At 35.5% G+C, this 15,371-nt stretch overlaps 1 protein-coding gene across 7 annotated transcripts in view; it reads right to left on the bottom strand.

Moving 5' to 3' along the window:
• CADM2 (cell adhesion molecule 2) overlaps nucleotides 1-15,371 on the bottom strand; it is a gene marked incomplete at both ends in the record, with an annotated part of 927,734 nt that overhangs the window by 113,122 nt on the left and 799,241 nt on the right. For all 7 annotated transcript variants that reach the window (XM_080918671.1, XM_080918673.1, XM_080918676.1 and 4 more), the window contains one exon: nucleotides 1,944-2,114. In XM_080918671.1, the coding sequence (XP_080774797.1) occupies nucleotides 1,944-2,114 (171 nt within the window). The remainder of the gene's footprint in view (nucleotides 1-1,943; nucleotides 2,115-15,371) is intronic.

Raw genomic sequence — 15,371 nt, 5'->3', positions numbered from 1 at the left:
AACTAGCATAGTTTTCTTAAGGTAAATGTTTTATGGTGGGGAAGATGTGAGGTTGTGGTGGTAATGAATACTGGGGACAAGTAGGGGTGAAAGGGGTTATGGTAAGATCAGTAAAATCGTTTTTATGAAGAATTAAGAAATGGTCATAGTCTTACGGGGAGGAATTAGTCAGTTTAAATTGTGCAGCCATAATCTTTTGGTAACTAACCTAGAGTCATATTTTCACTGGTAGAAATATTTCTAATCGATTCAAGTTAAAGTTATAATCTTTACAGTGCTATAGAATTTATTTGATACAGATTTAAGGTTTATACACTGTTTTTAGTTGGTGACTTAAACAGTACTAGTTAAGGGCTACATAACAAACTGATGGTTCTGAGTCAATAAAAGGGTATTTCTGAGATATTTCAATTTAAAATGGCCAAAAGTATTCAAGGTTTGACAGTTCAGGAATATATTTTGTAGTTAGATGGTTTTCAAAAACATCAGAAATCCATAAATTATGACATTAAATGTTGTTTATCTGTTTTTGAGACATATCTATTCCTTACAGTTCCCCCTTTGGTGAAATTAACAAAGAAATTGAACATCTCTTCCTTGAGGTGAGGTCTACTTTGTGGCTAGGCAGCCATTGGGCAGAAACTGCTGATTTCATTCTACAGACTAACATTGTCCAGAAAGAGACACTTTGTGCAGAATAGTTGACTGATAATTGGCGAAACAAAATGATCAGTCTTCACGATTTCTGCATTTCAAGGTCTGTCAGTGATTCTTGGCCAGAAGGCCAAAGACTTACTCTCACATGTTGCTAACAGGGGACAGCTAGTGGAGATTTGACTCTATAACCTCTTTCAGCTCTGGAAACCGTGTTAGGCTTCCTATGTTTTTAGATATTTGGCCATTCTAAGATTTCTGATGGAGTAGAAGACTAATTTTGTAGCCTAACCAAGATAATTGACTTTGAGAAAAGTAGTCATTTAGAATATTTTCAAATGGTAACAATTGTACACAGTTTACATTTAAAGGTAAAGTTTTTTTTTAAGTAAACAAAAGGAGTGATATGTAGATTTATGTTAAGTTGATATATGGGTGGACAGTGGAGAGGTAGGAAGGTAAAAGGTAGGAAAATGAAAGGGGGACAGAAATTGGGAGAGGAAAATTAAGATGGAGCCACAGAAGGCAGACCTAGATCTTGGTGGCTGTAAATGGCAATAGGTAGATATGAATATTTTAAGGGATTCTATAGCTCTTTTATCTCATATAGAAGGGTAGTTTGTATCTTTATCCATTTGATATAATCTTGTGGTGTAGAGGGTTTGTGGATTGAGATTATAATGTATAAACCTACATGAAAATCTATCAAGCCTAAGAGTCATGTTTTTGGCGGTGGGGTAGAGAAACATTCCAGGGCAGAAGCACCAGGGTAGGCTGAGTGAACTTCCTGTGAAAGGAATCTCATGGAGAGTGTAGCTCGTGGACTGAGTGACAGAGTCTGTGTGCTCAGCTACCCACTAGAGTCGTGTCTGCAGAGTAAGACGGTGAGACACAATGAAGAGATAAGACATTGTTTCTTAATATTTACTTCTACACAAAGATATTAAAATATATCAGGGAAAATGTTAAAAACAAGAATAAGAAATTGCAAATACCTAAGTCATTCTGACATAATTCCACTGTTCTTCCCACCCTCTCCTGCATAAATGAACACCATGCTATAGCTCCAACCACAACTAAACTCAGACATTTTCTATCTTCCTTCGTTGTTAGGACTTGCACTCAGGCAAGTCACTATTCCCATGAAAGAAAATTGAGACTAAAGATGGTAGTAAGTTTTGAGCACGTTAACTGTAACTTCATGTAATTTAAAAACAAATTTAAATACAAATAAAGAAAGGCATTGTACGTATAAAGGGTGGGGGGCCTGTGTATGTAAATATACTTACAATGTATTTCTAGCACCTGCATGGCCACCTGAGGGGTGGCATTGAGGGACTCATGGTCTACTCTGCAGATGACTGCCACTCCATCGTCACTGCGGTCCACTCGGAAATCCAGCGTGCTGCTAACGGTGAAGGTCTTCCGGTTAGCATCCTCCTCTTTCAAGTACTTCACATCTGAAAGTACAAATTGTGGAAAAAAACTTGTGACACTTCCCACAACCATCGCACTTTACTCACAAGAACTTGACAAAATCACTCGACATTGTGGTCAGTGTCTAAGAGCAAATCTGTGAGTTTACTGGTAGAATTTACGGACCACGAGAGGGAAGCTTAACACTAGAAGGATGCTTTGTGTGCTGCTCATGAAAATATGTTTATGGATGCGTTCATCACTGGAGACATGGACAACAAAAGTATTTCAGTTTGATAAGAGAAATAAACCTCCAGAAATAATTATGAAGACAGGTAGAGAATTTAAAATGGAAGGGCAGGTGGCATGCAGCATTTTATTCCTGCTTTGAAACTTACCTAGGTTATTATCAGGTGCATGTTTTTCTCTCCTCAACCTGCAAAGCTCCAATCTACAGAGGCAGGTCCCCTCCCACTTATGTTTACATTTCTCTAAAACTTTATGTAAATTCTCTTAGCTGTGAACACACATGCCAAGAGTATGTTCATTACTATCTGTTTATGGCTTAGAGTGTGAAATGTGTGTGTACTCGAGTTTTCACTCAAACAACACAAGGAATACAGTTTTAAATGCTAAAAATATTTAACAGTAAAATGTAACCACCTTTAAGATAGAAAATAAAATTTTGAATGTGGAAAATATTTAACATATATTTGTTTTGATATTTACAGAGAAAATGTTATTTTCTTGGCTTAGGAACTCAATTCATCCCATATGCAGCCACCAAGCCCACATACTATTGCTGATGCCAAGAAGTGCTTACTGGCAGGAATCTGATATGGATGCCTTCTCAAAGGCTGTGCAAGAGCCATACTGATATATCTGGGGATGATTGCAGCTAACCATTAGACTGACCACAGGGACCCCAATGAAGGAGCTTGAGTAAGGACTGAAGGATCTGAAAGGGTCTGCAACACCCTGGAAAGAACAAAATTATTATCTTACCAAACCTACCACAGCTCCCAGGAACTAAAACACCAACTTAAGTGTTAAATGAGAACACTTAAGACACCCATGGCTCCAGTTGCAAATGTAGCAAAGGATAACATTCTCTGGCATAAATGTGAGGAAAGACCTTTGGTCCAGTGAAAGCTCATTTCCCAGTGTAGAAGAATGTCAAGGTGCTGAGGTAGGAAAGGGTGGTTGGGAGAGAGAGCACCTTCATGGAGGCAAGGGGAGGGAAGGTGGGATGGGTGTGAGGAAAAAAAGGGATAATATTTGAAATGCAAATACAGAGACTATCCAATTAAAAGGAGGGGGGGAAGAAACTCATTTCAACATAAATGAAGGTATTTTGCTCAAGATGTTAATTCACTCTTTGGTTTTTAATCTTAGTTTTATATTAAGTCTAGTATGTTGTAAAATGGTCCCTCTGAAATTGTTTTTTGTTGGAAGAAAGCTTTGTATTCATTAAATCTATAATTTCTTAGAATTGAAGTTAGAATCATACAATAAGCTAAAATAAACATGCCATTATAGTAAGATTTTATGTGCGGCTGAAAGGATAATACGCTCTGCATTCTCCCTGCACCATTCTTTGTTTTCTTTTCTTTCAGCCATCCAGTAAACAACGATGTGGGTAATCAAGTTTGTAAATAAAGATTCGTAAGTTGCCATAACATAGAAAGATTTCTAAGGGAAATTTGTGGCTTCCTAGGCAAAAGAATGACATTTATGTCTGCTGGGGAAATGCCATTTCCTTCTCCCTGAAGAGTTAATCCAACCAGGAGGGTCAGACATCTGACACAGACCAAATCTCAGCAAGGTGGGTGTGTCTTAAGTCATGCTAATGATAGAAGTGAGAATAAAATTATTCATTCAGAGAGTTCCTGCTCTGGAGCACACTCCCAAAGAGCTCTGTGTTATGTTTAGCCACCATTCTGTGTCCTTGTTCAGAATACATTTCTTCCCTTTCTCTTCAGTCTCTCTCTGTGTCTCTGTGTTTCTCTGACTCTGTGTCTCTGATACAGGTCTCTCTCGTGATACTGGTCAGAGGCTGAGTCAGCTTCTCTGCTACTTGATCTTTTATGTTCTCTGATGCTTCCCTCCCTACCATGACCTAACACATGGCAGAACTTCAGGCGTTAGTAACTCAACTGGCATCATTTCTCATCTCTCTTAAACTCCTACCTATAAGTCTATCAGAAATATCTAAAATGCAACCTCTGTAGTCCTGTGGTCTGTGAATTTCATTCTTCTAATTCCTGAGACAGGAACCAGGAAGCCAGTACTACAGGGCAGTTTTGTTAGCCTTCTAGTTTTGAGGGTTTCTAATTCCTGAGAAAGACTAATGTTCTTAAACACTCTTAGGCAGTCTAAACCAGTATTACATATTCAATAGCTAAATTTTAAAAATACGTAAAATATTTTAGTATCAAGCAACAGATTTTTATACTTTTCAACTTTCTAAATACATTTTACTTTTAAAATAGTACCAGATTCGATGTGCTATGTGCATTACATTTTGAGTTTAACTTATTTCTGGAAAATGAAAATACATGTTAGTAAATGATAGAGGTATACAATTGTTACATATTTTATTTTGAAAGTTATATGTGTTTATTCTGTTCACACATGAAAAAACTCAAGATTTTAACACACACACACACACACACACACACACACACACAAGTCTTATGACTCCTAGAAAAATGTGGAGAAGAAAAAGTTATCTAACAGTTTGAAGTGGTGTAATGCTGTCTTTTAATTATAAATTTTAGGACTCCATGGCAAGTGAATTACTTTTCATAACTGAATCTCATGAATATCATTTCTGCTTCTATTGAAGCATTTCAAGTATTTTTACATTTAAAGCTAATATAATTTTAGTTAAAATATAAGAAAATAATGAAATAACCACCTCTAAGTCAATTTTTATCAGGATAATACAGCTGTGTACAAATGTGTTTATAGCAATTTAGTTCCACTAAAAATTTATGAGGTACTTTTAGTTTTTACTATCTTGTTAATTTTTACATGTACATCACCTACTTTCAGATTTTATTTTCTACCCTGTCAATCTATGTCCAATGGTTACTGATTCCTAGCTCTGAGTAGTGACAAAGTAAGACCATTTAGACTTCCTGATGATCTTTATAATTCTATTACCCAACACTTGAAGATTGTTTTCTTATGCATTGTTAATTATTTTAATTGAAAATCTGCATTTTTGAAATTTGCACATCTGCTTCATCTGGTTAATTTATTTACAAAATGTTATTAATGTATTAATTTGTAATAAAATTTTAAGTAATTGGACATACAAAAGTTTACTGAGAATCATTTAAATGAAATAGAAAATATTACAATCTATGTTATATATTATCTATATTGGTTTATAGAGTTGATAAAGGTCAAAATGTGAACAGATCTAACCCCTTAGATTAGCCAGACATACCTTTTCTTTATTAGATACTTACCTTTTCCAAACAAAGAGAATTTTAAAATGTATTTCAATTTTTCTTTCCTCCTCCTTCTCCTCTTCCTTCTCTCTCTCTCTCTCTCTCTCTCTCTCTCTCTCTCTCTCTCTCTCTCTCTCTCTCTCTCTCTGTCTCTCTCTCAGGGGTGTGTTACACACAGATGAATGTATTGATAAACAAGGTCACGTGCTCAAAATAGGACAATTGTTTTCTCTGGCTTTTTCACTAATTTAATTTTAAATCAAATTTCTCAGTCTTTTGAAAACTTGCTATTTAGGCTATACTGCATGGCCAGTGAGCTACTATGATCCACTGGTCTCCAGACCTCCATTCCTAAGTTACAGACTATGTAGAATGTCTGCATTTTTACATAGGTACTGAGAATTGAACACAACTCTTAATTTTTAAGAGGTCATAAACCAATATCAATTGTGCCCTCCTTAACCCCACATATTATTATTTTTCTCAAATAAGTAATAGAGTTATAAAGCCAAAATAAATTTTCTTTCCACTGTGTGACTTAATTAATTTTTACATGTCATTTTCTTTCATATTCTATCTATAGAGATTTTATTCCCTTGTCTGAACAATTATTCTCCCATCCTGGTTTCAGTGTTATACATTTGTTGTTTATTCTTTAATCTTTTTTGACAGTTCAGTTGGGTTTATCACCCTCCCTGTCCACCCTCCTATTGTTCCACATCCCACACCTCCTCCTTTCTGCCCTCCAAGAGGGTGTCCTCCCCACAACCCCCACCAGAATTCTAAACTCCCTGGGGCCCCAAGCCTCTCAAGGGTTAGGTGCATCTTCTTTGACTAAGTCTAGACCTAGCAGTCCTCTGCTGTACATGTGTTGGGGCTTCGTATCAGCTGGTGTGTGCTGCTTGGTTGGTGTCTCACTGTTTGAGAAATCCTGGGGATCCAGTTTAGTTGAGACTGCTGGTCTTCCTATAGGGTCGCTCACCACCTCAGCTTCTTTCAGCTTTCCCTTATTTAGCTACAGTGGTCACTAGCTTCTGTCCATGGGTTGGGTGTAAATGTCTGCATCTGACTCTTTCAGCTGCTTGTTGGGCCTTTTGGGAGCAGTCATGATAGGTCCCTGTTTGTAAGCACACCATAGCATCATGACTTTGGGCCTCCTCCTGTCACTGGACCTCCTTTTCCACGAGCTCTTCTCCATTTTTGTCCCTGCAGTTCCAGCAGACAGAATCAATTATGGGTGAGAGTTTTTAACTGTGGGATCACAACCCTATTCTTCCACTTGATGCCCTATTTTTTGGCTAATATCTGCTTATTAGTGAGTATATAACATATATGTCTTTTTGGGTCTGAGTTACCTCACTTAGAATGGTATTTTCTAGTTCCATTTGCTTGCAAAACACATAATGTCCTTTTTCTTAATAGTTGAATAATATTCTATTATGTAAATGGACCAAATTTTCTGTATTAATTCTTTTGTTGTAGGACATCTGGGCTGTTTACAGGTTCTGGCTATAATAGATAAGGCTGCTATGACCATAATGAAACATGTACCCCTGCAGCATGTTGGGGCATCATTTGGGTATATGCCCAAAAGTAGTATAGTTTGGTCTTCAGAGAATTCAATCTCTGATTTTCTGAGAAACTTTCAGATTGATTTCCAGAGTTATTTGACCAGTTTACAATCTCACAAGCAATGGATGATTGTTCTGCTTTCTACACATCCTCGCCTACATGTGATGACACCTGAGTTTTTGATCTTAGCCATTCTGATTGATGGCATGATCATCCACTTAGATACTGAAAAGGCATTCAACAATGTTCAACACTCCTTCATGTTAAAAAATTGGAGAGATGAGAAATTAAAGGCCCATGTAAACATAATAAAAGCATTTTACAGCAAGCAAACAGTCAATATCAAATTAAATGGAGAAATACTTGAAGCAATCCCACGTAAATAAAAGGCAAGACAAGGATGCCCACTCTCCTCATATCTACTCAATATAGTACACGAAGTTCTAGATAAGCAATAAGACAACAAAAGAGGGTCAAGGGAATACAAACTGGAAAGAAGTCAATGTATCACTAGTATCACTATTTGCATATGCTATAATAATATAAATGAGGGACCCAAAAATTTTACCAGAGAACCTCAACAGCTGATAAATAACTTCAGCAAAGTGGCTGTACATAAAATTAATTCAAACAAATCAGTGGCCTTTCTTCATACAAACAATAAATGGGCTAAGAAAGAAATTAGGGAAGCAATGCCCTTCACAATAGTCATAAATAATACAAAATATCTCAGGGCAACTCTAACCAAACAAATGAAAGATCTGTATGACAAAAACTTCAAGACTCTTAAGAAAGATATTGAAGGTCTTAGAAAATGGAGAGATCTCCCATGATCATAAATTGGTAGAATTAACAGAGTAAAAATGGCCATCCTACAAAATTAATCTACATATTCAGTGCAATTTTCATCAAAATTCTAACTCAATTCTTCCAAAACAAGAAAAAAAAAACAATTCCCAAATTCATCTGGAAAAGTAAAAAACCCATAATAGTGAAAAAAAATTCTTTACAGTAAAGAATTTCTTGGGCAATCACCATCCCTGACTTCTAGTTCTACTACAGAACAATAGTGACAGAAACTGCATGGTACTGGTACAGAAACAGAGAGGTTGATCAAAGGAATAGAATTGAAGACCTCAAAATAAAATCACACACTTACAGACATTTGATTTTTGACAAAGAAGGCAAAAATATACAATGGGAAAAAGTAAGTGTCTTCAATAGATGAAGCTGGTCTAACAGGCAATATGTATATGGAAAAATGAAAATAGAACCATACTTGTTACCTCAATACAAAGCTCAAGTCCAAGTGGATCAAAGACCTGAATACAAAACTAACTACACTGAATCTAATGAAAGAAAAGTGGGAAACAACCTTGAACTCATTGGCACAAGAAGGAAATTGTCTAAACAGAACCCAATATCTCAGGCTCTAAGATCAAGAATTGATAAATGATACCTCATGAAACTGAAAAGCTTCTGTAAAGCAAAGGCCATAGTCAATATGATCAATCAGCAACCTACAGATTAGGGAAAAGATTTCACTAATGCCACATCTGATAGAGGGCTAATATCCAAGATATATAAAGAAGTCAAGAAGCTAACCACCAAGAAACTAAACAAACCAATAAAAAAGGGGCAGGGGGTATAGAACTAAGCATTACATTTTTATGTGAGCCATACATCATAGAGGGCAGTGTAGAGCCTATAAGTCCTCTGAAGGTTCAGAGACAACACTCTGAAGAGTATTAAGTTAGTGTACACACTGGCATCACACATTATGAACCTGCCCTTAGACTATTGACTTTAGAATGGTGATCTCCATATATTCAGAAGGCAAGATTATCTAAGAATAAAGATAGGGAAGAACCACAGCAGAGAATAACATAGAAAATGTGAGTCCAAAATAAATGAATTTTACATGCTGAGCTATACTATCTAAAAACAAAGCAGATACTCACTTGGTCTATTAAACATTCATTCCCACCCCCAATAATATCAGTTTTCAAGAGATATCTCCACAGCCATATTTACCTGGCTCATAGTAGTTTGCTACCCACCTCTCTATCTGCATTCTCATCAACACTGGAGTTTCAGGGGGAAAAATATCTTCTTAAGGGAAGTTCCTAGGAAAGGAGTCTTGTCTCAGCCACATTTCAAACTCATCCTAAGCAGTTCTGACTGAACTGTTCGATTCATTTGCTTCCCTCATTTTTGTGGTTTCAACACCCTTCACACAGACATGAAAATGAGATACTTCTACTTTCGTGAAGATAATTCATTTTCCTGAATTCTGATATAGACCTTCGTCCCAGTTGGCAACTTAGATAGGAGGAAGCGCTTTTCATACATTGCAAAACTAATAGGTCACACTGGGAACAAGTCAGGTCTTAAATAGCCTCTCCATGTGGAGAGTGTTTTCTTTTCTACCTTTTGGAGATGCCTGATCAGAAATATGCATGATCTGAGAAAGCCTCTTCTCTTTGAGCCTTACATTCTCTAGTAATAAACAGATCAGCAGAACGCAATATAAACTTCATATATTAATACATTTTATAGATGAATTTTAGTAGATGATCTATTTGATTCATAAAAGTAATTTTGATGGGCAAAATGGTAATCTCAATTAGAACATCAAGGCATGTAATTTAAATTTTTCTCACAATACAGATACAGCTTGATATCTTAGAAGTAAACTGTGCAGAAATATACTGTACAAAATTGACTGAGACTTGGCTTTAGTTTCAGAACCTAGAAGTCAGTATCCTAGAGATGTTGATGGGTATGGTTGTTGTTTAACAGAAACTTCTATAGATCGAATTTTCTAAAACTGAATACTTAACTTTTGGAATAACCAACTTTCATTCTAAATGTTTTTAAAATTTTCATCCATGTATTTAATGAATAATGTTCTCATTTACCACAATTCTTTTCTCTCATTCCCCTTCTTTTCCCCTTGAGACCTGCTTACTTCCCAATAAGTCCTTCTTTTATTCTATACTGTGTGATCTACTGAGTTTAATTGGATTTCCTAGACTCTGAGTGTGTGAAAGGTTATTTACTTGAGCATGAACAATTTATTAGTGGCTACACGCCGAAGAAAATGACGCTGTTCTTTCCTACAGTTGTTAATTGCGAATAGACCTTTGGTAAAATAACTGCATGGTTCATTTAATAATAGAAAGTATAAAATTTAAAACTAGGAATTTTAAGATTTGCTTTGTTCTTTTACTCTGGTTCACGGAGGGCACATTTTCCCAATGTAGGGGAATGCCAAGGCACTGGGGTGGAGAGGGGGTTAGGAGTGAGTACACCTTTGTGGAGACAAATGGAGGGGGAGGGGGCATGGGAGCAGGGGTGTGGGAAGGGAATAACATTTCAAATCTAAGTACAGAGAATATCTTTAAAAAGTTAAGTAATCAAGTATGTACCCTTTACATTTTCTATTGTTCAAGAGATAATTTTCATTTTAGACCAATTTCAAACATTATCCAAAAAAAAGTACAAGACCAAGTCTCACATAACCCAATTTCAAAATTAAAACTACTTTCTTTGATGCACTTGAAGATATCTTGAAGATGAATTGATGAATTCTCCAGAAACAACAGTGCATTAGCAATGTGCCATATATCCCATTTCATAGGAAATAGTTCAAAACACTCATCCATTTGACTTCTACAATGGAGCCAATAAAATTCTGATTTTTGCCCTAGTCATAAATGCATGGTACTAGTCTCAATTAGCACCTGAGATTAGAGGTTCTCTTGAGCAAGGTGTACTCCTGAAACTAAACTCTAAAAAAGCTCTTAAAATGGCATGTTATAGAAATAAAAGCCAGAAAGGACAGTTGGGAAAGTATTCTTAATGTATTTATTTTGAGCTCTTGCTTCCAATTTTTCTTGACCAGGGTAAAGTTAATATACCTTTGTCAAATTTCTTCCTTGGCTGTACAAGAGCTGAAACCACAGAATGATTCAGGGCTCAATCCTGTATAAAACACTAACTTTGACCCATAAAGCAAGCTCAGGGAACCTTGCAGAATAGGATACAGAATTTATGTGAGAGTCAGAAGGTAGGGAGGAGGGTGGAGAAATGCCATCTTCTAAGCATGGTATCTCTGTATCAATTATGAGCTCACAAAAGCTGTCACTGCTGGCACCAAGCACAATTGCCCCATTGGACACTCCTAAAAGTCAGCTATGTAGAGAGAAGGAAATCATGTGACATTTCCACTCACAGTTGTCTATTGGCAACTAACAAATTCCTAGTGAGATCGAGGCATAGTGAGTGCACCAGAATAATGGTTATTCCAAATTTTGGATCACACAGATGGCCTTAGTGAAACTGTGGGATAATGAACAAAATAGTAACTAATGAATTCAGGAGAAAGATTGATAAGGAAGAAAGAAGTGCTTGCAAGAATAGGAGAGAAATATAAAGGTATGATTCGGGGCAGTAACTAGAATATATAATAGTGTTAGAAATTGTTCCAGAGCAAATTGTATTAATAATAAGCGTCACAAGTACCAGCCACATGAATTTTGGTTTGGAAATTAAGTATGGCTACATTCAGTATAATCATTGGTTTAAAAGTGAGGACTTGGAATCTCTGTTGCCTCTGGGCCAGACAATAATACATTTTAAAACCCAATTGCTTTAAGCACATGTTAATTAACTGATAATTGCTCCTCTGATTTATTAGTCAAAGTACATCTATAGACAAAAAATGCGTGCACAAAAACTGGTGCTGATTTGCCACTGGTAAATATGAAATTATTTACATAAGCATCTGCTAGTAAACTAATTTTAGGATTCACTTTTGTTATACAATAATTTGACTACTGTTATATTTTCATTAACTATTATGTTTTATGATAGTTTAACTAGTATTTTTGAGCATGTGCAGATCCTTGGAGAATAAAAATGGGCTAAATCAGACTCTGTCAAAAATATCACAGCTATTTTGATTTCTGACTAGAGTGAAAACAGTAGCAGTTAAATACCTAATGAGATTTAGGCCTCTGGAGAGGACACTATCAGGATTAAAGCCATCTTTGGAATCTACCAGTTCAACTATAGGTCACTATCTGTACCTAACTGATAAGCACAGGAGCTGTGGATTGGATGAGTATTTTAGGGCCAGGAACAACAAAAGAAGCAGCTTCAGAATGTCCTTGCTGGAGGTCAGGAATGGTAGAAAGGAGCTTTGGTTGTTTTTAGTCATATTGTAAATGAGCATCCTTGCTAGAAGGCTGAATGTAAGCATGTGACTTAAACTCCAGTGTAGACTGTATTTTCTAATAAAATGCTCAAGAATTAGATCTCATGTATTTTCTAAGATGTGATGATTATGTCTTCTGGATGGGAGAGGTTACGGTTCTCTTGGTGGATGTCTGTTTTGTTGTTGTTGTTTTGTTTTATTTTATTTTGTTTTTGAAATCCTGTAAGAAAAAGCTATTTACTCCTGGTCAAAAGAATACAATCGAAATTATATCACAGGCCCGGACTGAGACCTAACAGTTCTTACTACTCAAAACAGAAGAGTGACTCCAAATAAACATGTTAATAACCTAAAACTTAATCCTCATGAATGATTATTGAGCTAAATGCAAAATAAAGACACAGAAGGAGTAACTTTCTCTTCATCGTGGTAATGTATGTTTCTTTCCCAGAAATCCAACTTTTCTCTACTTCGAAAAGAACAACTTTCCTCTATATTACTTCATCTTTCTTTTACATGTTTGTTCATATGTGAGAATATTTTCACTGATATTTTGATTTCTTTGTTTTCCCCCCTTTGATGCATCTCTCTGCATTTCTGCTATGTGATTGCATACAAATGACTCTTCCTTTTTTCCATCCTGTTCGACAAGATATCTGCCTATATTTATATGTGTTTGCTCTGGCATCCTTGTATTAAACTCTAATACAATTGTCTTAAAGCTTCCTTCTATATCCAGTCTTTATTTTTTCTGTCTATCTATCTATCTATCTATCTATCTATCTATCTATCTATCTATCTATCTATCTATCTATCTACTCTCTATCTATTTATCTGTCTATCTATCTACACTCTATCTACTATCTATCTATCTATCTATCTACACTGTATCTACTATCTATCTATCTATCTATCTATCTATCTATCTATCCATCCATCCATCCATCCATCCATCCATCCATCCATCCATCCATCTATCTATCTATCTATCTATCTATCTATCTATCTATCTATCTATCTATCTACTCTCTATCTATTTATCTACTATCTATCTACTCTATCTATTTATCTACTATCTATCTACTCTATCTATCTATCTATCTATCTATCTATCTATCTATCTATTTATCATCTACCTATCTACATTTGGTTTATTGTAGTAGTGTTTTCTCTGCATAGCTCTGGCTAGTTTGAAACTTACTCTATAGACAAGGCTGGTCTCAAAACCAGAGATTTTGCTGCTGCTTCCTGTGCTGCTATAAAGATATGCTCACCATGCCCAGAATTGAGTCATTCTTTAATAACATTATTAATGAGAATAAGAACCCAAACAAGGGACCTGACTTTTCACAGTAATATAATACCATAATACCATAATACTATTTCCTTAACCCATACTGAGTTTCAGATCTTTAGAAGGTTGAGAACTGTTGCTAAATCTAGAGGAATACAGTAAACAGTTAATGGTTTTAAAAATTATAAAAGTAATGCCTCATACCAATTTTTTGTCTAATCAGATCACCAAATACATGCAGAAAAATTTTCAAGGCAGTATGATAAATAGACAATAGAGGAAATAATAACTTAGAAATTTCTTAATTATTGGCTATGAATATCTAGGAAACAGGTTAGCATTCTCTCAAGATAAACTATTTTTAAAAATATAATCTTTTTTGAGAACAGCCCCATAGAAACGGTGACACTATCTACACTTCCATTTGAATAATGACCGTATGACCTCAGTTGTCACTTCATCTCTTTCTTTGTTTTGACTTAGTTATTTACAGTTGATGAGGTTGTATTCTGCTGAGATTATTCTTTAGCAATAATTTATAACTGTGAATCCCTCCAAACTGAGGATTAAAAATAAAAATATATTTTAAGAACAATAAGTATTTTATGTAGGACTTCTTAAACTCTTAGATTCAAAACATTTCCAAAAGAAGTCATAAGTGTTAAAATTTATTCTCAACTGTAAAACTGGGATTCATTTTGCACTACCACGGGCACTCTCCATAAGTGTAAGTCATAACGTCTAATATGCATAGGATGGTTGCTTTTTTAACGAATTACTTTCTAGGCACTCTTTGTTCATTGCCTGTGAGGTTCCACTGTGTCTCATTGTAAGTTGTTAGCATACCTGACCAAAAAAACCCAATCTTACCAGCAAGCATAAATGATGTTAAGTAATTAACTTGTATCCAAGATCTATCATCATATGTCTTAATCCTCAAGGAAACACTTGAAGAATTCAAGGAAACTAAAAGTTAACACATAGTTGAACACACACACATTATGTATCCATCCCAGATGCCATAGTTTGCCACTGTACTGAGATGGTATGATGCAACAAATAAGGAAGTAGTGATTAAAAGCCAATACCTAACAGTTTCAGGTATTAAAATGAGCTAAATTACCATGAGGTTTCGCTGTATAGCAATTTCTTTTGCTTAAGGGACCATCACTGTGGTTGTAATTGTGTTGCTTTTGCTCCATTTAATCAGAAGGACCAGTTTAACTTCAGAGCAACTTTTAATCCATTAACCAAGCAACTGCACACACAGCACAGTCTTTCGCTGACACCTCTTCCAAAAAAAGATTCCAGGATTTCTGGGCTCCTTTTCTTTTTGAATACAGAGATTGCACAGTTAGACTGATACCTTAAAGTAGATAAAGGAAGCTTACATTGAAATTTAAATTTTGCTGCCCTTTTCCATTTTCAACATTTTTGTCTTGTTCTTTCACATTATCTTTTGCTTTCTAATCTTTGATTTTGAGCATCACTAATTTTGAGATTTCCATATAATTCTTATATTGCAAACTGAGGTCACTGTCCAGAATATCACGGATGCTTACGAACTGCTTTTTGAATTAATTAAAATAATAAGTATACAGGTAAAGCCTGTCTTTCCCTGTGGTAAGTCACTTGCTCCAAGTCGGTGAGTGATATGGAAGCCACTTCTGTTTTTTTTTTTTTTTTTCTTTCTTTATAGTAGATCTGTTTTCAATCTAATTATCATTCCCCTGAAAAACTAAAGATATGATAA

The sequence above is a fragment of the Micromys minutus genome (assembly GCF_963924665.1).
Source record: "Micromys minutus genome assembly, chromosome: 7".
Classification (NCBI taxonomy): Eukaryota; Metazoa; Chordata; class Mammalia; order Rodentia; family Muridae; genus Micromys; species Micromys minutus.
This window is presented reverse-complemented; position numbering and strand designations above follow the sequence as displayed.